This window comes from Vipera ursinii (assembly GCF_947247035.1).
Source record: "Vipera ursinii genome assembly, chromosome: 4".
NCBI lineage: Eukaryota > Metazoa > Chordata > Lepidosauria > Squamata > Viperidae > Vipera > Vipera ursinii.
In genome coordinates this window covers 80,875,780-80,899,572 of record NC_139514.1, presented here as the reverse complement: position 1 = coordinate 80,899,572, position 23,793 = coordinate 80,875,780, and the positions used below count along the sequence as shown (strand labels likewise).

Here is a 23,793-nt window from a genome sequence, read left to right as displayed (position 1 = left end):
AAGTTCTGGGCTCAATTCAAAGTTCTGGTCATAAGTAAATGGCAAAGCAGCAGGATAAATGGCACTGTTTTATCAAGATCAAATCTGCTTGTCCAGTAAGAATATTTTATGATGTTGGCAAATCCTCTCCCACAGAAAAGACACAGGACTTTGGCAAGACAGCTGGCCTTTTCTGTAATGGCTTGCATGATGTGGAACACTGTTCCTTTTGAGATCTATAGCACACTATTCCTTGTACAGCTACCAAAATAACTTTATTCCACTGTGTTTTGAATCTTGTTAGATTGATTGTTTTGGACACATATCTCCATGTATTGTGTTGGGGTGGTTAGTTATTTCCTGTTTAGTTTTGGTTTTTTACTGTTTTTTCCTGGTTGTATGCCAATTAAAATCTTAGATTGGGTCAAGTTATGAAAATGTAAATAAATATTAATTGTATTTCTTCTACTAATGCAGAGTTAGTAAAAACATTAATTTTGATGCCATGCTTGCTGTAAGCTTAAATCATATGGTTTTGAAGGCTTTTTTGTATAGTACATTAGTAATTTTATCATTAAATTTAAAAAATGAAGTTTTAATGAGTTATTTCTTTATCTCTTTATCTTTTACTATGCCTTCAGGTGTTTCGAAAGGACCTCATCAGTGCCATGAAACTGCCAGACTCTCATCATATTAACCCAGATGAATATTACTTGTTTGCGGATACCTGGAAACAAGAATGGGAAAAGGGTGTGCAAGTCCCTGCAAGCCCAGAAACTATTCCAAAACCTTCTCTCAGGTTTTTTTTACATGTCTGCCTTACTAAAGCACATAATTTTTGTCCTTCCATCCCAAAGTAATATTAACATACAATCTTACTATCCCATGATGGTATCAGCTGCAATATATTCCATTTGTAGAAATAAATAACATGTATTGCTTCAACTATGCAGAAAATAATATAAAATAAATGAAGGCAGAATTGAAATTTTAATCCAGAGGGAATGCCTGAGAAATGCTCTCTTATAAGCAGAACTGACTGTAGCAATTTATACAGTTTACTTCAGCAGGCCTTTTTTCCAGTAGTTTTTAGGTTCTGGTGCTTCCCCAGAAATGTATCCTGTGAAATCTTTTGGACTGTTAGCTCCCCTTCTTCCAAGCACCTTGTTACTGCATGTGGCCTATTGATGTCTAGAAAACCATCTTGTTTGTTCTGCAGTCATGTCCAGTTTGTTCTGCAGTCATATCCAGAAAAACCTCTGAATGCTTGTCTAATTCTATTTCATCTAGGTATGCCAGGGTAGTTCTATTTTGACCGATGACATCTTAACAGAATAATAATTCTAGATATTAGGATATACCAAAACCAGATCATTACAATCCTTTATTTTATTACCTGTTATTGCTAGGCATACAACTATTGACCTTGTCACCAGACTCTTGTTTCAAAGCTGATCTAATGTTTTTGTATACTGTATATTCAATAGCCATAATTCAAGGCATATTTTAGGAAGTATTTTACTGTTATTCAGTACTGATTTTGTTTATGTTTTTGTTTAAACATACTACTGTGGCACTGGTTTGGTGGTGGTTTAATGAACCACCAAATTGTTAGTGATCAAATACTGTAAGTTATCCATAGGTGATCCCTTAGTAAATAACAATATTGTGAAAATTTTAAAATTGTTAACATTGTACTTTGGCCTAAGGGTCCTGAAGAATGGAACACTTTGTCATTATTACTTGATTTTCAAGAATTCTTCCACCAGAGGATTTAAAGCTCACTATAATGTTTTGCTGCTTAGAATTGTAGCAGAAAAAGTAAAGCAAGTACTTTATACACGGCCCAGAAAGTACATCCATTGTTCAAGCCAAGAGTCTGCTGAACCTGGCTACATCAACATTCTAGAATTGGCAGAATCAATGTGTCGATATGACTTGGATGACATGGATATCTTCTGGCTTCAGGAAGTAAATGAGGAACTTGCTGAAATGGGTGAGAAAGCAAAAATAATAATTGTTTAACATTTGATAATTTGACAAATGTTCTGAAATAAAATATACATACACTGATATTTGGTTCTATCATTCTTTTCCAGTATTATAGGTTTGTAAAATTTAAAAGAATACTGGATAACTTCTGGTCTGTTGAGTCATCTTTTCAGAGTTATTTCCTTACCAGATTCCTCAGTGCTTTCAATAATAACAAAACTTCTGTTGTACTACTTCATTGGAAAAGTTGGGATACATTCGGAGATGTATCTGTCTTGAAAATAATCCACATTGAATTGTATAACACATCCAAACAGCAGAAGAAATGCTTTATGACATTTTGTATCTGTTGTAAACTATTGTATGATAATTTTTAGAATATAACATTTTATAAAAATTTTCAGTTCCACAGGAGTCATGGGTCCCAGATTTTGGACACATTCTGTAAGTTAGCCCATATGAGGTACCTTAGTTGAAAATGTTTTATCCTATGATGCATGATTTCACTCAGTTGATAGTTACAGAAATGATAGTTTAGTAGTATAGAGATCTACAATTTGTTTTATATATAAAGATATTAATATGAATTGTATAATATACAGGTAATCCCCGAGTTACGAGTGATCACTTAATGCTTGTTCAAAGTTATGTGATGAGCACCCCCTAGTGCTTACAAGCAAGTCCCAATGTTACAAATATTGCAGCACCACAGCAGTCGTTTGCCCTTACGAATGACCGCAGTGGCTCTGCAACATTCACCCTGGTTATTCCCTGCCTCCCCACCGCCTGCCCCGGGTCACCCTTGGCATCAGGCCTTCAATACTCACCCTACGAAGATCGAGATTCTTCGCTTTCTTGGCTGCTCCAGGCCTTTGGCCAGTTCATATGGAATGGAGACCTAATGTAATGCAAGATCATGCAAGATCAGTAGGGTGAGATTTCACGGTACTGATCTTGTGTGATTTCATGGTACTTTAGGCCTCTGTTCTCTGCAACAGAAAACAGAACCGAAGCTGGGGGACGCTTCCACATACCTCCAGAAGCTGGATTGGGGCTCCAGAGGCCTTTTCTGGGGCTCCAGAGGCCTTTTCTAGGCCTTTGCGGCCCGGATCTGAGGCTGGGAGACGCTTCTGTGCCCCCCCTCGACCTGATCCGGGCTCCAGAGGCCTTTTCCAGGCCGCTGCCACTGGAATCTAAGGCCGGGGAATGCTTCCTCATCCCTCTGCGGCCCTATCTGGGTTCCAGAGGCCTTTTCCAGGCTGCTGCCGCCCGGATCTGAGGCCACAAATGCTTTTGCAGCTTTCCTGCGACCCGATACGGACCTGGAAAATTCCTCTGGAGCCTGGATCGGGCCATGGCAGAGTGCGGAAGCGTTCCCTGGCCTTAGATTTGGGTGGCAGTAGCCTGGAAAAGGCCTCCAGAGCCTGGATCGGGCCACAAGGGGGGTGCAGAAGCGTCTCCTGGTCTCAAATCTGGGCGGTAGCAGGAAGTGCAGCAGAAAGGAGATGAATCTTCCAGGTGAGTCCAGTGCGGCAGGAAGGGAGGGGTATCTGAGTGGGTTGGAGAGGTCTTCGGGGCCTGTTCTATCACTAGGCCCTCCATGGCCTTCCCCATCCTGAGATACCTCATGTTCGCTTAATGAGCTGCGTGTGTTTTAACGAGCAAGGGAGTAATCTCGTTCAAGTTACAATATTCACTCTGCGAGTTTTCGAGTTACGAATGTAGTGGGTAGGCTCCATTACATGCGTAACTCAAGGACTGTATCAGCTAGTTTAAAATTAGTGGCATCAAGTATAGTACATCATAATTCTTAGTAATCATGTGCTTAACAGCTTATTTCATTAGTTTAGAATTATACAAACTGATATAGTAATGCATGGTTCTGATTCTTGCATCTGTTAGTGACAAGTTATTTTAAAGAGGTTGCCTCCTGACTACAGCTGTATTCACCTGCATTTATATCTGTCACAGACTGCCCTTTTCTTCCATTCCTAATTGGACAGGCTATAGTAACAAGGTTTTTGGGACTTAAGGCAGTTATAAGGCATAGTAAGATTTGTATATGAGAGTCATCTCTCTTTATAAACCAGAATGTAAGCTTGCTTTAAAGTTGAGTTTGCCCTAATGTCATATCTTCTTCATTATTCTTGGCATTATTTGTGGTTGTTCACCTTTCTTTCCAACTAATTCTACAAACAAAAACAAATCTGATAAGGCCAAGTTAGAGTGAAATCAGCATCATGTGTGATGCTAAATGGAAATTATACTTTGAAAATGAAAGATTTGAAGAGACATAATTGGAGCACAATTCAGTGTAACTATTTTAATGGTTATTTTTACCATTTGGCAGGATATGGGCAGCTTGATGAAAATACCATGGAGAAATTGGTAGAAGTCCTGGAACGTCACTGTCATGAGAATATGAATCATGCCATTGAAACAGAGGAAGGGCTTGGTATAGAATATGATGAAGATGTAATCTGTGATGTATGCCGATCTCCTGATAGTGAAGATGGAAATGATATGGTGTTTTGTGATAAATGTAACATCTGTGTGCATCAGGTTTGTTAGGTTTAATTCTTTGCCAATATGAAGGCAACATTCAGCCTTTTCTTAAGTGTAAGATTTTTAAGTGTTTTTTTAAAATATGCTAAGAATAAGAAAACATGAAATTTTGTTATGTAATGAGATGACTATTAAGTATAATAGAATGGTACACTATAAGCTCTATTGTATCAGTAGTTTTGGACAGTTAGTGGTAACACTAGCAGAACATTGTATCAATAATGTATAGAAAACATTACTGAGTACCAAAATGTACTCTGATGAAACATGCTATCAGGAAATATCCCTGATAGAGAATAAAAGAAAATAATAGCAATAAAAGACTCCAGGGATCCAAAATTTATCATAGAAAATATAAACATTATTATGAAACAAACGGAAAATGTGAACAACAGCATGAAGTGAATGAAAATTTACAGTAAATCATGGATGTAAATTGTCATAAAAGAACGGATGTTATGACAAAATTTTAGAACTAGGGGAAGAATCACATTAAAAAAAACACAAGTGAAAATATTTAAAAAATGTGCCATAAGTCAGGAGAAAAAATTGAAATGCAAAGAAAAATTGATAAGTGATAGATGTAGTGAAACTGAAATATTGGAAGCTAAATATTTGCATTAAAAATAAATGAAATTACAGTATACACAAACTATGAATATATTACATACCTTGAAATATACCTGGAACAACTTTTTGTATTGTATTGTATTGTATTTGTTTGTTTAGCTGATTTATATAGATTACATTTGGGACATTTTACAATAAAATAGATAAAACACATAAAATAAAAAAATAGAAACCCATAGCAGCTGCCATTAACATAACCAGAACCAATTCCCTCACACACCTGGGACGCCACATTGAGACACAGACCCAACTTTTCAAGGCCTTACAAAAGGCAGGCACCAGAAAAGGCTTGCCTGGGCTCCACCAGCTGATATTCCTCAGCTGCTGGTACCCAGAGCATGCTCCTTGCCAGATTGAGTAAGTAACCCAGTCCCAAGCCATACAGGTCTTTAGACATAACTACCAGCAGCTTGACCTGTATCTGGGCAGCCAATTCAGTTGTGGCGCAGTGGTGGTACATTTGTTGAATAACTGGCACCATTAACTACCCTTGCCATTGCATTCTGCACCAAATGCTTTACGAGGGCAGCCCCATATAGAGCATGTTGCAGTAGTACAGTACAGTCCCCCAGTACACCATGATATAATTATCTAAACGGGTATACTTTTCATATACGGTATATAGTGGAGTAAATGCAAACAATTTAAAGAATAAAAGGCGTAGGATCTGATTATACTGTATATCTGTAAAAATACTGAATATTCAACTTATATGGCACCTATCTCACTATAGAGCAGCTCAATAAGACTGCAAATTAATAAAATTGTGATAGGCACTTTAAAAATTCAACGTATTGTACAATACATGAATTATTCTGGATGAGTAGCTAATATCTATGTTTACTATTCTGTCTAAAACAAACAGCATAAAGATATAATGAATCTCTATGATAACCGTGGTGAGTCATGTTTTTAAAATGTTCTTCCAAAATAAATGAGAGGATTTTTCAGAAATGTGAAACTCTTTTGAGCATAGCATAACTTGGATACAGGAATGTATTAGGTAGCAGGAATGTTCTTTTAAGGATATGAAAACTAGTAAAATGTAGAGATGTGAAAGTGGATTTTTATGTATATTGAGGATTGTATAAAATACATTATATTTAGTGGAATTAAATACCGGTATATTGAAAATGCAGGATTGCTGGTAGAGACATGCATCATTATGAATTTAAACTAGAAACAGCAACTTTTAAAGTTGAAAAAGAAGAAACTTACATGGTAAGAATGTGCATTACCATTGTTGATCTTTAAATACAGTACATTCTGGTTATTTTCAAAGACTTCAGAAGCATGCCAAGAAATACAGTAATAATTTATTCAGATACTGTTTTATTAGTAAATATTGAGCAATGTTTGCAAACGTTAATCAAATTTTGTGAACTAAATATAAATCAGAAGAATATAAAAGTAATTATCATTATAAATATAATCTCTGAACTAAGTATTACTGTACTATATGCATACATGAAAGCACATAGAGAGGGTACAATATATAAAATATAAAGATGATCACCATCCTAGCAAAAAAAATCTACATCCATGTTTTGGCAAAAGTACAGTTTTTGGAAAATAACATCAAATAAACAGCATTGATTATTGCTGACTGATTCAGCAGGAGATGGGACTAAAAGAGGTAAAAGTGACAAAGCATGAAAATCCAACTTTCAGTTACATCAATAGAACTGCTGGTTTCAATCATTGGAAGTAATAATTACATCTTTGTACAAATTATCTCAGTTTAGGTGCAGTCTACAGTTCAGGTCATCATATGGGGGAAAAGAAGTATTAAACTTGAATCAAATGGCTGTTCCTCACATCCTTGGCAATATACTTTTTTTTCTATCCTTGAATGGGTGGAAAGTATGCTGATACAGAAACATCTTACCTTAATATTCCCCACAACTTAACTTTTGCTGCACCTCCGAGTGGATGGTCCACTGAGTTCAAAATTCTTTCCCTGTCATATAGCGTCCTTACATTGTCCACCAATCACATTGCAGAATGTATGGCAGAGGAATGTACAAATGTTCATTTGCCATTTGCCCTATTTTACTATTAGTCCTCACTACATTAGCAATGCTACTTTTAAAAAGCATTACATGATTTCCAGGCCCCTGGAAAAGGGTCAAGTGAAAAGAGTCACAGAAGGCATTCTCTGGAAATCAGCAGTAGAGTACTTCTCTCTTGCTTTAGCTCTTGCCACAAGTTGAAATCTGAATAGCAGTTATTTCTTCCTGTGAATTTTAGGCAAGATGAGTACAGTCCCCAACTGGGTCAGACGTAAAAAGACGTCTTTTTAGTATTGGGGAGAAGTCTCTGAAGGCCTCTTCTACCTATGTGCTTTGGGAAATAATCCAGGATTTCTGAATAAATGTGCCTGGATTTGTACTGTATATTGATGGGCATTCAGACCTTGAATGCAGCCAATGTAATGATCAATCTTGCGCTTATCATAGAGGGAAGAAAAGAGTATTTCTGAATGCGTCTTGGCTGAACATATGTCTGCATTCAAGTAGATCTCTTGGAGAGTTTAATTCTTACATTGAATAAGGAATTAGATTTCCAAGTATGATTTTTTAAATATTTTTAAGAATTCATAAAGTTATTAAGGAAAGTTATCTTTTGAAAGGTCTATGAACAATGGGAAAGAAACAGGACAGGAAGCAATGAGTTTCTAAACTTCATAGATAGAATCTTCCTGGTTAATAATACTAGAACACTCATGAAAAGGGGAGTTCATTTTATAAATGTATGCTTAGCCAAGAGTGCCCACTAGTGGATAAAAGTAGAACATTTCAAATACAACTACCTGTATACAGTCTGACATTCTTTACTCCTAAGATCAATTAGAACAGGAGTTCCCAACCCCTGGGCTGCGCCAGCAGCGGATAAGTGTGCGTGCATGTGCAGCCCCCCTCAACGAGCAGTGGGTGCTCACACAAAGCTGTGCACACATGCCTGCCACCTGCACAAAACCATCCCTCTCTCCCGTGCTGGGCCGCCAACCCCAAAAGTTGAACGCTGAATTAGAGCACTTTCCCAGGTTATTTTATAAATGGTGTAAAAATTTAAAAATCATACTTAGGTACCATAAAAAAGTCCTTTCCTAAATCAATAATACTTACCAAACAATCATTAGTTTATATTAGTAGTCTATTCCTTGTTTGTATGTATTTATATTGAAAAATGGGGCTGGTAGTGAAGAAACGTTGCTACCCAAGTTTCATTTTCTTCTGAGAAGCCACACCTAAATATCCTTTATGGATATTTCATTTTTATCACTAAGAATAAAATAAAATATAATTTATTAATGAAAAAGTGATTTTTCTGATCATTGTGTTTCTGCTTTGAAAATACGTTTGTGTAAAAATATGCTGTGGTTAAAATGGATAAAGGTAAATAACATACAGTATACTTCTTTCTTATAGAAAACAGTGTTTTCTTTTTTTATCTCCAGGCATGCTATGGCATCCTAAAAGTTCCTGAGGGGAGTTGGCTTTGCCGTACTTGTGTTTTAGGTATACATCCTCAGTGTCTCTTGTGTCCAAAGAGGGGTGGAGCTATGAAAGCTACAAGAACGGGGACTAAGTGGGCACATGTGAGTTGTGCTCTCTGGATTCCAGAGGTAAGACTATATTAATTACATGCCATCTTTTCATCTACACTGTTTATATGTAAGGAAAAGATTCTGTGATACAAGAAGCATAGTTTAATAATAATAGCAACAACAATAAATAATGATGATGATGGAAGGGAACTTGGAGGTCATCTAGTCTATCCCCCTACTCAGGCAGGAAAATTTATATAACGTTTCAGACAAATGGCTGTCTAATCTCTTCTTTAAAAATTTGCAGTGTTGGAGCATTCACAGTTTCTGGAGGCAGGTTGTTCCACTGGTCAATTGTTCTAACTGTCAGGAAGTTTCTCCTTAGTTAATAATAATAATAATAATAATTTTATTTATATACCGCCCTTCTCCCGGAGGACTCAGGGCGGTGAACAGGGCAACCATATAAAAATACAAAAAATACAAAAGTTAAAAAGAATTAAACATATGCCCAAGCTAAAAAACAGTAAATACATATATTAAAATGACAATAAAAACCCAACCCATGCCCCATCAGGCCAAACCGGCTTGTTCAAATAAATGCGTCTTCAGATCGCGCTGGTCGGGTGCCATCCGGAGCTCCACCGGCAACCGATTCCACAAATCCGGGGCGCCCACAGAGAAGGACCTCCCCCTGGGGGCCACCAAACGACATTCTCTGATCGGTGGCACCCTGAGGAGGCCCTCTCTGGGAACGCACAGGGCGGAGGGAAGTTGATGCCGGCAGCAGGTGCTCCCTAAGGTACTCTGGACCCATGCCATGTAGGGCCTTGAACACCATTACCAGTACCTTGAATCTCACCCGGAAGACAACTGGCAGCCAATGCAGCTCACGGAGCAGAGGTGTAACATGGGAGTATCGGGAGACTCCCAACACAACTCTCGCGGCTGCATTCTGTACCAGTTGGAGCCTCCGAGTGGTCCTCAAGGGCAGCCCCATGTAGAGAGCATTGCAGTAGTCCAGTTCTAGGTTGCTTCTCTCTTCGATTAGTTTGTATCTGTTGCTTCTTGTCCTGCCTCTAGGTACTTTGGAGAATAGCTTGACTCCCTCTTCTTTGTGGCAACCCCTGAGATATTGGAACACTGCTTTCATGTCACCCCTAATCCTTCATTAAACTAGACATACCCAATTCCAGCAACCGTTCCCTATATGTTTTAGCCTCCAGTCCCCCAATCATCTTTGTTGCTCTTCTCTGTACTCTTTTTAGAGTCTCGACATCTTTTTTACATTGTGGTGACCAAAACTGGATGTAGTATTCCAAGTGTGGCCTTACCAAGGCATTGTAAAGTGGTATTAACACTTCACATGATCATGATTCTGTCCCTCTGTTAATACAGCCTAGCACTGTGTTGGCTTTTTTGGCAGCTGCAGCACACTGCTGGCTCATATTTAAGTGATTGTCCACTAGGACTCTGAGATCCCTCTCAACAGTTACTACTATTGAGCAAGGTACCACCTATACTGTACCTGTTCATTTGGTTTTTCTTGCCTAAATGTAGAACCTTACTTTTTTCCCCATTGAATTTCAATTTATTAGATAGCACCCAATGTTCAAGTCTGTCAAGATCCTTCTGTATCTTAAGCCTATCTTCCAGAGTGTTGGCTATTCCTGCAAGTTTGGTGTCATCTGCAAACTTGATGAGTTCCCCATTTTTCCCCCTCATCCAAATCATTGATGTTTAAGAGCACTGGGCCCAGGACAGAGCACTGGGGCACCCCATTACACACTTCCCTCCATATAGATGCTGTTCCATTGAGGACTACACGTGAGTATGGCCAGTCAGCCAGCTACGAATCCATCTGGTGGTGATGCTGTCTAACCCACATTTTTCTATCTTATCAAGTAGTAGGTTGTGATCTACTTTATCAAATGCCTTACTGAAGTCCAAGTAAATTATAACTATAGCATTCCTCTGGCCCACTAATTTTGTCTCTTGGTCAAAGAATGCAATAAGATTTGTCTGGCATGATCTGTTTTTGACAAACACATGTTGGCTTTTGATAATGATTTTGTTTGCCTCTAGGTGTTTCCATAATCTTTCCAGATATTGAGGTCAGGCTGATAGGTTTGTAGTTTCCTGGATCCATTTTTCCCCTTTTTTGAAGATGGGAACTACATCAGCTCTTTTCCAGTCCTCTGTTGTTCCCCAGTGCTCCAGGATCTTTGAAAGATATAGTTCAGTGGTTCTAAGATCACATCTGCCAGTTTCTTCAGAACCTTGGGGTGTAGTCCATCTGGGCCTGGTGATTTGAACTCGTCTAGGGTAGACAGGTGCTCTCTTACCATTTTCTTACCTATCTTAACTTGTGTTTCTAATCTGTTTTTATGGTACTGTTTCTGATAGGTTGGACTGTTTTTTTCCCTTTGTGTAAAGACAGATACAAAAATCGAGTTAATGAGTCCTTTTTGTTTTATTTTTCATTTTTAATATTCTGTAGGGCAGGAAGAAACAATAATATAAGCTAACAGCAGAGAAAAATATATCTTAACATTCAACCAGAGCAATTTATCAAAAGAAGAGTTATTAATGTAACTTACATAAAACTTATATAATCTTTCCAGATACTATAAAAATTCACCAAGATGTCAGTATTATTGGTAATGAATATTATTGGCAATTTTTTTCATAAGAGCAATTGGCCATATTTTAGTGCACTAATTACTCACTGAAAGTTTATCTAGAAAGTTCTAGTTTTGAGCAATTCTTTGATGCTTTTGCATCAAAGTCTGCAATCTCCTGAATGCTAAAGAGCCTCGGTGGAGCAGTGGGCTAATGCCTCCTTAAGTAACACCAGCTGCCTGCAATTAGTGCAGGTTCGCATCCCACCAGGCTCAAGGTTGACTCAGCCTTCCATCCTTCCGAGGTAGGTAAAATGAGGACCCAGATTGTTGGGGGCAATTAAGCTGACTTTGTAATAATGCCACTTGGGGGTGTGTGAAAGCCCTAATAAGCAGGCATATACATAGAATGAAGGCTACTGCTAAGCTTGTAAGCCGCCCTGAGTCTTCGGAGAAGGGCGGGATATAAATGGAATTAAAATAAAAAAATAAATAAAAATAAAGATTGTTCTTTATACCTACATAAATATTTAAATCTTTTGCTAATAAAAAAAACTCTCCCAGGCTAATTTTAAGATTTATAACCCCAATTGTTGAGCTTCCCTTTAATAAAAGTACGTAAATCTTTCCTCTCTTTTTGAATCTTTTCTACTTTATTAGGATGGTTATTAGGATGGCCACCCCTCTTGTCTTACTAGTTCCTTCTGGAAGAAATTTCCTTCCAATATATTTATCCTAACATCTTCTGAAATATATTTACTGTAAGATAACTACAGTTAAATTGAAGAATTTTTAGTATTCTACTATTTATTGAATCAGCTTATCCCCTAACATTTAATGAAACCATCCTATCCTTCTCCCATTATACTTCTGGTATTCTTGTTTTCTTTATCATTCCTACAAAACGAATTATCAACAATGAAACCCCAACTATCCTACTCTGATTAGCTATCCTTTTTGTCCCCTATTCTTTCACAGCTTCCCCCAGTTTCCTTCTCCACTTACTCCTCTCCCCCTCACTATCCAGAACCCAAGTGAATAGAGTTCACAGATGACAAATTAGATCCTCTTAACTAGTTTAGGTGAGTGCTATATGAAGCTTTCACCTCTCACCTCTTTCTTCCCAAATCATCTTTATTTTAACTTCCAAATAATACTTTGCTATCCTCTCTATTTTATCTTAAGTATTTCCCAACTAATATAAACAATATCAAACATTTTTGTTACAAACAGCAACCAACTTATGAGTGTTATAAACTGAATTATTCCATTGTCATATCTTCTCACGTTATAAGAATCTTTTAAATCTCACAGCTTGTTAGTTATTAATTCACTATGAAGCATTATTTAGGTTTATTAAGACTGTTTAATCTCTGGAGTATAAAAATAATCTGTTTTCCTTGTGATTGAAATCCATTTGGCATGAAAGTGACCTCCCCATTTATCTTATTTTTCTTTTGAGTAATTCTTCTGTTAGAGGTTTTGAAGGCCTTTCTTCTTTGTACTGTGACATCTTGGAAAAATAACAGTTTATTTCCATTTTTATTTATATTTTTAGTCCTCAAGCTTTTTTCTTTACCTTATTACAACCCTTACAATTATATCTCTTGGGTTTTGTAATTTGATTGGACTTGTGAGAGAATATGGGGCATTTTCCTCTTTCTCCATCACCATTTCTTTACTACTTTACTACTAATACAGGGTGCTGACTCAGCTGTCTTTGATTCATAGCTTTAATTCCTTTACCATGTTGAGGATTGCCCTCCTTAGACATCTTTTTTTATTATTAATGTGCCCAGTTAGTTGGACGTTAGTTAAAAATAATTGGCAGACATCAGCAAAAAGCTGGGTCAGGATGAGTGTAGTTGGTTCACTTTGGGGTCTTCTCCAATGGCTAGCCACACCCAACCAACCTAGTCTTTTGTTGGACACATGTGATGCTCAAAACCTCAACTTCCTTTATAAGCCATGGTACACCCAGTGAGCCACAGTGATGAAAATCTGAAGTACGGGTGATATCATGATACAAATCCCATCCTTGGATTTGTACTAGCAATTTGTGCTAGTATGGAAATTGTGCTATTTGTATCATGATTATTATTCCATCAGTTCACTCTTGTGGCTGTTTATATAATATTTATTAATCAGTTCTATTCAGAGGAAAAAAGCTATAATATTTTATTATATTTTTACTGTATTAGCTATCCTGAGAACCTTGTCAGGAATTAATTAATTTCATTTTAATTTATTAGCATTTTCAGCTCCATTTATAAACATATCCCAGTACCTTTACTACTGTGGCTTAAATGTTTTGCTAAAGTAGAAAAATATAGTAGTTTTGGATGTTTTGCATTGTAGGTAAGCATTGCTTGTCCAGAAAGGATGGAACCGATTACAAAAGTGTCCCACATTCCTCCAAGTAGATGGGCTTTAGTTTGCAGTTTATGCAAAGTGAAAACTGGTGCTTGTATCCAGGTATGTGCTGATTTCTATGCTGTAATCTTTGAGCTTAAAGAATTGAAATGGTTCACTAGCTAGCATACCTCATTCTGATTGGTATCAAATATCTTTCTCATAATATGAGGAAATAATACAGGTTTAGCAGCCACTTTGTTCCCAGGTAAGCAGCTTTTAGAAATCTTTGGTCTTGGACATTAAACAAGTTAGCCAGGCATTCATAGGATTGTGGAGGGTTTCCAGTTTGATAGGGAAAAAAGAGATTTGGCATGTGTGTGGATGCATATGTTCACTGTTGGTACATGGTTTTTTCTGGGAGTTGTGGGTCACATACAGAAAAACATGCCACTTCTTTAAAGAGATAATTTGCTTAAAAGTTCTGTTCAAATCTTGAATTGTTACTATTTGTGTGTCAGGAAGCGATTAATTATTTAGAGTGAACTAGTTTTAGGGGGCAATTTAGGAGGAATTCCAGAAGTGATCAAGTGCATTACTGGAAGCAGTGCTTCTTGAGTTTTTTCTGTGATAGGAGACATGGACCACTATAATTTCAAAAGCTTTATTAAGGGGATTTCCAGTGTCTGTTCTGTTGATGCTTGATTGTTTTCATTCAACAGTGCTCTGTGAAGAGCTGTATCACTGCCTTTCATGTCACATGTGCCTTTGAACATAGCTTAGAAATGAAAACAATCCTGGATGATGGTGATGAAGTCAAGTTCAAGTCATATTGTCTAAAGCATAGCAAAACCAAGCAAAATTTGATACTTGATACAGAGAACTTCAAGAGCACAGTAGACCAGAAGCAAACTGAGAGTGAGAAAACCAGTTTGCGTGCTCAGAAACTTCAAGAACTGGAGGAAGAGTTCTACTCACTTGTGAGAATAGATGATGTTGCAGCAGAACTGGGGCTTCCGAAGCTCACTGTGGACTTGACCTTTAATTACTGGAAATTAAAAAGGAAGAGTAACTTTAATAAACCATTATTTCCTCCCAAGGAGGATGAAGAAAATGGCTTGATTCAGCCAAAAGAAGATAGCATTCATACTCGAATGAGGATGTTTATGCATTTGAGACAGGATTTAGAGAGGGTAAGTAGTTGATGCTTTTTTAAAGGAAGCTGTTGCAATAAGAAAAAAAATCTGTACTGGAGAATGAGGGATAGAGTAATAATTAAAATGGAAGATACTTTAAGGATATCTTAAAGGTTGGGAAAAACTGTATCATTGATGAGATTTTTACTTCCCTTTTAACTCTCATTTTAGAAACTGCGTCCAATAAATAGGGAAGGGACTAATTGATTCTCAAACATGGCCACTGATAATCTTTTTATTGTGGACATTTAAAGTATCCAAAAGAATGATTTGTGAATGGATAGTAAAATGGGACTAGTTATAAAGAGGAATATTTTGAAAAAATAGAGTAATTTAAATGGATTATAAAGAAAGTGCTCAGGAGAACATAAGACTATATACAGTATTAACTGCAAGATAAACTGCAAAGATCATAAATGAAAATTATCTTCCTGAGATCCTATATTCCTTTGTAACCAGATGGGTGTCCATTTTTGATTCCTGAAAATCGAAAGAGATTATTGTCAGGTGAAGCAATTACTTTTGTGCATGGTTAATTACAATTTGAGTTCTAAAAAGAATTGTTTTAAGCAAAGATACTTAAATATAATTTGAATCTTTAGATTCCATTTTGGTAAATAATTTTAAGTATACAGATATAAATCTTTTGTCAAGGAATTTATCCTTAATGGTTTAAAAAAATATTTTGCAAGCTTTTTTAGGTGCTTGATTTTGTGTTTTCTGTAGGTAAGGAATCTTTGCTACATGGTAAGCAGAAGAGAAAAAATAAAACTTTCTCATAGCAAAGCACATGAACAGGTCTTCAATTTACAAGTCCAACTTATTAATCAGGAAATTGCTGCAGGTAATGAATGCATAACAGGCATTTTCTATATATTTATATCTCTCTCAACCTTTAAAAACCCTATTTTCACTGGACAGTAATCTTAAAATTCCTTTTCATGAGAACGAGTTATATAATACTTATATGCTATAGTTCAATTTACAGTATGTACCGTATTTTTCGGACCATAAGACACACCTGACCATAAGACGCACCCAGTTTTTAGAGCAGGAAAACAAGAAAAAAATATTCTGAACCAAATAGTATCAGTATACTAAAACAGGGCTTTTCAACCTTTTCATCCATTGTACCACTTTTAGGACAAGGCAGTGTCCGAGTACCACCAGTTGCCCAACAAGGTGTCAAAAACTTGACACTCCCCCCCAAAAGGAAAAAAAAATGATAAAGTACAGGTAGTCCTTGACTTACAACGATTTACTTAGTGACTGTTCAAAGTTACGATGGCACTGAAAAAAGTGACTTATGACCATTTTTCACACTTATGACCATTGCAGCATCCCCAGGGTCATGTGATTTACATTCGGATGCTTGGCAATTGATTCATATTTATGATGGTCATATTGTTCCAGGGTCATGTGATCACCTTTTGCAACCTTCTGACAAGCAAAGTTAGTGGGGAAACCAGATTCACTTAACAATCATGTTACTAATTTAATTTCTCTCCTTCTCTTTCTCTCCCTCTCTCCCCCTCCTTCTTTCTTTCTCTCTCCCTTTCTCTCCCTCTCCTTTATTTTTCTCTTTCCCTCTATTTCTCCCTCTTTCTCTCCCTCTATTTCCCTCCCTTTCTTTCTCCTTTCTCTCTCCCTCTTTCTCTCCCTCTCTATTTTTCTCTTTCCCTCTATTTCTCCCTCTCCCTTTCTCTCCCTCTCTCTTTCCCTTTCCCTCTTTCTCTCTCTCTCCCTCTATTTCTCTCCCTTTCTTTCTCCTTCTCTCTCTCTCCCTCTTTCTCTTCCTCCCTATCTTTCTCCTCTCTCTCCCACTTTCTCTTCCTCCCTATTTCTTTTTCCTTCTCTCTCTCTCCCTATCTTTCTCTCTCTCTTTCTCTCCATCCCTCCCTCTCCCATCCTTCCTTCCTTCCTTCCTTCCTTCCTTCCTTCCTTCCTTCCTTCCTTCCTTCCTTCCTTCCTTCTCTCCCTCTTTGTCCTTCCCTCTCTGTGTTAGAGCAGTACCCACGGAGGCGGCCCTGCAGCCCGGCTTTCTCTTGCAGAAAGCAAGCTGAAACGGAGCGAGGGAGATTGCCAGGAACGCGATCTCGCGCAGTTTCAGTTTCCCTTGCTACAAGAGAAAGCAGGCTGAAACAGAGCGAGGGAGATTGCAGCAGTGCGAGATCGCATTCCTGGCAATCTCCCTCGCTCCGTTTCAGCCTGCTTTCTCTTGTAGCAATGGAAGCTGAAACCAAGCGGGGGAGATTGCAGGAGTGCGAGATTGGCGTTTCTCAGCACGTGCCGATTTGTGCTCCTGGCAATCTCCCTTGCTTTCCATTTGCGGAGGTTGGGGCTGGCCATATGGATCACCTTCGGACCATAAGACGCACCCTTGTTTTCCCCCTCACTTTTGGGGGGAAAAAGTGCGTCTTATGGTCCGAAAAATACGATAATTGTATTACATTCACTGTGCAAATAACTCTGGATGACTATAAAATATACTAGAATGTGGGAATAGACATCTGGTGAAGCTTTGTTTCAGAGAGAATCTGTCTAGGATTGCACATCAGATATGGACTATCCTTTTTCTCTGTATCCTACCTTCTATTGTTTTTCTGAGGCCTGGCCCCAATTATTTCTTCAAATTAATATTTTTATTCAAAGGTTATCCAAATCTATATTCTTCTTTTGCAAAATTACCCCCAGGTATGTCTAGTTTAATGAAGAGAAGGACTAGGGGTGACATGATAGCAATGTTCCAATATCTCAGGGGTTGCCACAAAAAAAGAGGGAGTCAAGCTATTCTCCAAAGCACCTGAAGGCAGGAAAAGAAGCAACAGATGGAAACTAGTCAAGGAGAGAAGCAACCTAGAACTAAGGAGAAATTTTCTGACAGAACAATTAATCAGTGGAACAACCTGCCCCGAGAAACTGAATGCTCCAACGCTAAAAGTTTGTATGAAGAGACCGGACGACCATTTGTCTGAAATAGTATAGGGTTTCCTGCCTGAGCAGGGGGTTGGACTACTAGGACCTCAAAGGTCCCTTCCAACACTTCTACTACTACTACTATTACTATTATTATTATTTATAATGGAGTAAAAAGATTATGGTCAGATCAGTCCTTGATATCCCTGAGGCTCTTTTACATCCCCCCATTTGAGCAATCCGCCTTGGAGATTGCTGGACCCAAATGGGTCCCAGAAGAAATTGAGGGATATCCCTAAGAATTTGCTGCACAGTCCTGCCGAAACCTTAGTAAAAGACCAAAACCTTAGTAAAAGACCGCTGAGGCTCTGGACAAGATTGCCCCTATGTGACACTCTTGACCCTTTGCATCTGTAATTCCCTATGATTCATAGAGGAACTGAGGGTTCTGAAATGGGTTAAGAGATGCTTAGCGTGCCGCTAGAGAAAAATGAATGATGACTCAAACTGGACACGACTTAGAGAACTATTAAGGCCTGTCTCATAAAACAAGACTAGTTGTCCACTCTTTTTTAAAAAAAGTATTTTATTAGTTTTCTATCATTACAATTCATTAGTGCTTAATGAACAACGTGTTGTCTGGGTTGACTTTTGCTTAGTCAAAAAAGTGAAGTTCTTACTCTGTCAGAATCCATTTATATCACGTTTCATAAATGTATAGGTAGAACATTATGCTTATTCTGGGGATTCTGCCATCTCTCCGAGGGGGGGGGAGAGGATGGTTACTTAAGGCGATCTTCAAACAACAGGGAAACGTTTGAACTGGGGGAGGGAGGGGGAGAGACAGATCTGGATCGCATCTTCATTTACAACTGAAAAGGAAAGCAATAACCATAAAAACAAGGAGAGTTCCCTTTCCCACGGAAGGGCCTGACACCTAAGCAAATGATGGGAGCCTGACCAAATGGATGAGGGGAGGGGCTGAAATGGGAATGCTTTATATAGGATTGAAATGTAACTTTGTTAGATTCTGTCTTGTATTGCCACAATCGATTCCATCCTAGTAAACATTTTCCTTTTGGACTAAACTTGCATCCAAGAGTTCTTATTTCCTAAGATGTGGATTGAGGTGGGTCCTGACAGTAGACGGAATCTGCTATAAGAGTCAACCTGGAAGGGAAAACCTTACCGGGGGACTTTGCAACAAATACAATGTCTGGCGACGAAGCAAGAGAGGAGGGAGGCCCCATGGAGAGGGGGTCTTCCCCCCAAATGGAATCCCAGAGACGATGGGAAGCTGAAGCAGCATATTTCCCCGGGGAAGAAGCGGTGGAGCGGTACGACCGAAAACCCCGGTGGTCGATGAGCGTTGGAAGGAAAAGTGAGTGGGAAAAGGCTTCGGGAGAAGTGACCCTGAGGCGGAGTAACCACCAACCGGAATGGAGGCAGGAGATGGAGAGTTCCCTGCACGCAAGTGAGGAGGAGCGGATCCTGGAAAAGGCCATTGATCTGATGAAAGCAACCCTGAGCTCACTAAGGGAGGAGAGAACTGAAAATCGCAACTGAGGCAGCGCCTGGGGACACAACTGGAAAGGTAACAGAGGGGATCCAGCACCTGAAACCCCGGGGCCGTCCAATGGAACAGGAATTGCTGCCTCAGCAGTACCCACCCCCCCCAGAACCACAGACGGGGACCAGGATGAGTAGCGATACCGGCCATGGCGCAGACAATGCTCCAGCCAAAGACTCCCGCCCCTGGAAGTCAAATTCAAGGGGGAGCCATCACGACTGGGATTCTTCATAACCCAAGTCCTCAGCTACATGGAAGAGTTTGGCCGGCATATCCCTAGTGACAAAACACGCATCTGAATTGTGCAATCCGCCCTGGACGGATCGGCTGCGGACTGGGTGGTGAACTTGCATGACTCCAACGCCCCAGAACTCGACGACTTCAACCGATTCATGTCATCTTTGAGGCGGCGGTTCGAGGATCCTTTGGCTGACCGTAAGGCCCAGGAGAGAATCAAAACGGTGAGGCAGGGCAGGCGAGCAGTGGCTAATTATACCCAAGAATTCCGAGCCATTGCCAGCAAGCTGAACTGGCCAGAAGACATACTCCTTAGCCACTTCAAAGACAGTCTAAACTACGACCTGTATGACGCTTGCCTGCCTCAAGGAGACCCACCCCATCTCGACGACTGGTACATCCTGGCGGAGGAAGTGGAAATAGACCTACTGAAGAGACACCGCAGAGGAAAACCATGGGGCCGCCTGCCACCCGAGCAAACACGTGAGGGGGAAAAACCAGCCACAGCCAAAAAATCAACGGGTTGTTTCAACTGCGGGAGAGAGGGCCACCGTGCTGCAGAATGTCGTTCAAAAGCCCCCCCACGAAAACCAGAGGCATCATCCTCCAAGAAGCCGGGGAAGCCCCAAGGCAACACAAAAGAATCTTCCATGAAGGGGACAGAGGCTGTAGAGTCCACAATTCCTGCCAGGAACTGGGATTGGACTCCGGCCTGCACTGCAGGGACGGTGGACAACTCGGAAGACAGCTCAGAGGGAGAACCATTGGTAAGTGGACCCCTTCCACCCATACTTAAGACAGTGACTATATTAGCTTCCCCTATGCCTGAAGCAGCCAAAATAAAAGCTCTGATAGACTCTGGGTGCATCCGCTGCCTTATCAGCCCAACGCTGGTGGAGAGATTGAGCATCCCAGTGAGGAGGCTAAAAACCAATCTCTTTTAGTCAATTAGATGGGACTATAGCGTGGGGGACCAGCCACCCTAGCCACTTTACCAATCCACCTATCACTGGGGCCCCATGAGGAGGACATAACGTTTATAGTGGCCCCAGGCATGGAATGCCCAATGATTCTAGGACTGGAATGGCTGAAGAAATGGAACCCCGGGATAAACTGGAGGACAGCAGAACTCAATTTCCAAAAGGGGGGGCAGAAGAACTTAGACTCCAAAAGCACACACACCCCAAACCGGAGGGAGGAGGCAGCAGCAGTGGGGGTAGAGAAGAGGTTACCAGAGATACCGGAGGAATACAGGGACCTTGCTGAAGTTTTCAGTGAGGAACGGGCAAATGAGCTCTTCCCCCCCACCGCCCCACTGACTGTGCTATAGAATTCAAACCTGGGGCAAAACTCCCAAAACCCAGGATGTATGCCATGAGCCCAAGGGAAATGGCAGAAATGGAAAGATTCATAAAGAAAAACTTAGAAAGAGGATTTATTGAGCCCGCCAAACCCAAAGTAGCCGCCCTGGTTCTGTTCAGGGAGAAGAAGGATGGGTCTTTCCGCTTGTGTGTGGATTACCGGAATCTAAATACAATTAGTGAATGTAATCTGTACCCCCTTCCCCTAATGAAGGATATGCTACCCCACCTATCGAAAGGAAAGATTTTTACCAAACTAGACCTGAGGGAAGCATACTACCGTATTAGGATCAAGGAAGGAGACGAATGGAAGACTGCATTCAACTGCCCAATGGGGTGCTATCAATTCAAAGTATTGCCATTCGGACTGCAAGGGGCCCCCGCAGTCTTTATGCAATTAATTAATGACGTGCTGAGAGAGCACCTATATAAGGGGGTCCTGGTTTACCTCGATGACATCCTTATCTTCACAGAAACCAAAGAGGAACATATCAAACTAGTCAGAGCAGTCCTGAAGTAGTTGTGAGCTGCCCATTTATATGCTAAATTATCGAAGTGTGAATTCCATCAGGAAAAAATCGACTACCTGGGATATCGCATATCTCCAGAGGGCATCGAAATGGACCCTGAGAAGGTCAGGGCAGTACTAGAGTGGGCACCCCCCCGCACACGGAAGCAATTGCAAAGTTTCCTGGGGTTTGCAAATTTCTACCGCCAATTCATCCCCGCATTTGGCCAAATACCCATGCCCCTCACAAATTTGTTGAAAACGAAGGGGGGGTCACCCGTGAAACCCAGCCAGCCTCTAAAATGGTCAATGGAATGTCAAGCAGCATTTGAGAGGCTAAAGAGACTTTTTTCTGCTGAACCTGTCCTAAAACACCCAGATCCCGACAAACCTTTTGTAATACAGGCAGATGCGAGTGATGTAGCGGTAGGAGCCGTACTATTACAAGAAAATGATGGTGGGACGTTGCAACCATGCGCATACACTTCCAGAAAACTCACAGAAACAGAACAACGCTGGCCAATATGGGAGAAAGAGGCATTCTCGTTGAGGTGGGCATTACTAACATGGCGCCAATTTTTAGAAGGAAATAAAATACCTTTCCAGGTCTGGACAGACCACAAGAATTTGGAAGCACTAAAAACGCCCAGGAAGCTCACTCCTAAGCAAGCCCGCTGGTCCCAACATTTTCACCGATTCAATTTCACTCTCAAACACTTACCGGGGGGAAAGAACTTCCTGGCAGATGCATTATCCCGCATGCCCCAATCTAACAGCACAAGAGTTACTGACTTTAAACCACTTGTACCGGAACAACAACTGGCAGCACCAGTCACCACCAGGGCGCAAGAAAAAATGAAGCCGAAGGTAGATAGCCAAACTGGAATAGAATTCAGGAAATCTTTGGAAAGTGATGAATGGTTCCAGAAAAATAAACATGTGTGCACAATTAAAGATGGACTGCCATGGGTGGGGGAGAAGCTATATATACCTGCCACACAGAGAATTAATTTCATGCAACTGTGCCATGATACAAAATCAGCAGGACACTTTGGCTTTGTAAAACCTTACACTTAACTTAAGGCAATTTTGGTGGCCATCTATGAAAAAGGACATAGAAAGCTATGTGGGTAGCTGTCAAATTTGCGCGATGGCCAAAAGACTGCAAGGGAAACAGCCAGGTCTGTTACAACCGGTGGCAAACCCCTCAGCCCCATGGAAAGAAATAGCCATGGATTTTATCATAGAACTGCCAGAAAGTAATGGAAACACCGTAGTCTGGACTGTCACAGATCTGTTCTCTAAGCAAGTACATTTCATAGCTTGCCAAAAAATCCCGACCGCAAAAGCATTAGCAAAACTTTTTGTACAGCATATTTACAGATTGCACGGGGTACCACAACGCATCATATCTGACAGAGGGGTGCAATTTACGTCGGCATTTTGGAAAGAATTTTTATCCCTCTTAGGAACCACCCAAGGACTGTCATCTAGTCACCATCCTCAGACAGACGGAGCTTCTGAAAGACTTAATAATATACTTGAACAATATCTGAGATGCTTTATTAATTTTCAGCAGTCTGACTGGGCGGACCTACTGCCTTTCGCAGAAGTAGCATATAATAATGCAGTCCACTCAAGCACAGGTTACACCCCTTTTCAAGTAGCTACAGGCCAGAGTTTCAACCCAATACCAGAACTAACCCCAAAAGAACCGGTCATCCCTGATCTGAAGGAATGGATTGCTCAATTACAAAATACATGGCCAATCATTAGGAAAGCGTTGGAAGATGCCAGAAAAGCATACAAGACACAGGCAGACAAAAAAAGAACTGATCCCGCACCATTTAGGGTAGGAGAGATGGTATATTTATCCACAAAATACCTGAAATCACTCCAACCCTGTAAAAAACTAGGACCAAAATATATTGGACCCTTTCCAATTAAAAGAATCATAAACCCAGTAACAGTTGAATTAGAACTACCCAAAAATCTTAGACGAATACACCCAACCTTTCACTGCAGTCTATTAAAGAGAGAACAACAATCACCACTACGAGCAAAAATCCCACCACCACCACCCATCATGGTGGAAGGAGAACATTATGAAGTGAAAGAAATCTTAGATTCCAGAAAACACCATGGAACGATACAATGTTTAGTGGCATGGAAACACCTCCCCTCCTCAGAAAATGAGTGGGTTAACAAACTCCATGTTAAAGCACCTAAGTTGCTTAAGAGGTTTCATACAGAATATCCGAACAAACCAGGCTAACATTTATATGTTTTCTTTTCCCCACAGAAGGACTCATCTTT

The 23,793-nt window shown here is 40.0% G+C and overlaps 1 protein-coding gene across 1 annotated transcript in view; it reads left to right on the top strand.

Moving 5' to 3' along the window:
• Positions 1 to 23,793, top strand: part of JADE3 (jade family PHD finger 3) — an 82,413-nt gene that overhangs the window by 37,571 nt on the left and 21,049 nt on the right. The window contains exons 4-10 of the mRNA XM_083361505.1: positions 621 to 778; positions 1,785 to 1,975; positions 4,322 to 4,533; positions 8,627 to 8,794; positions 13,696 to 13,812; positions 14,412 to 14,882; positions 15,612 to 15,729. Of these exons, the coding sequence (XP_083217631.1) occupies positions 621 to 778; positions 1,785 to 1,975; positions 4,322 to 4,533; positions 8,627 to 8,794; positions 13,696 to 13,812; positions 14,412 to 14,882; positions 15,612 to 15,729 (1,435 nt within the window). The remainder of the gene's footprint in view (positions 1 to 620; positions 779 to 1,784; positions 1,976 to 4,321; positions 4,534 to 8,626; positions 8,795 to 13,695; positions 13,813 to 14,411; positions 14,883 to 15,611; positions 15,730 to 23,793) is intronic.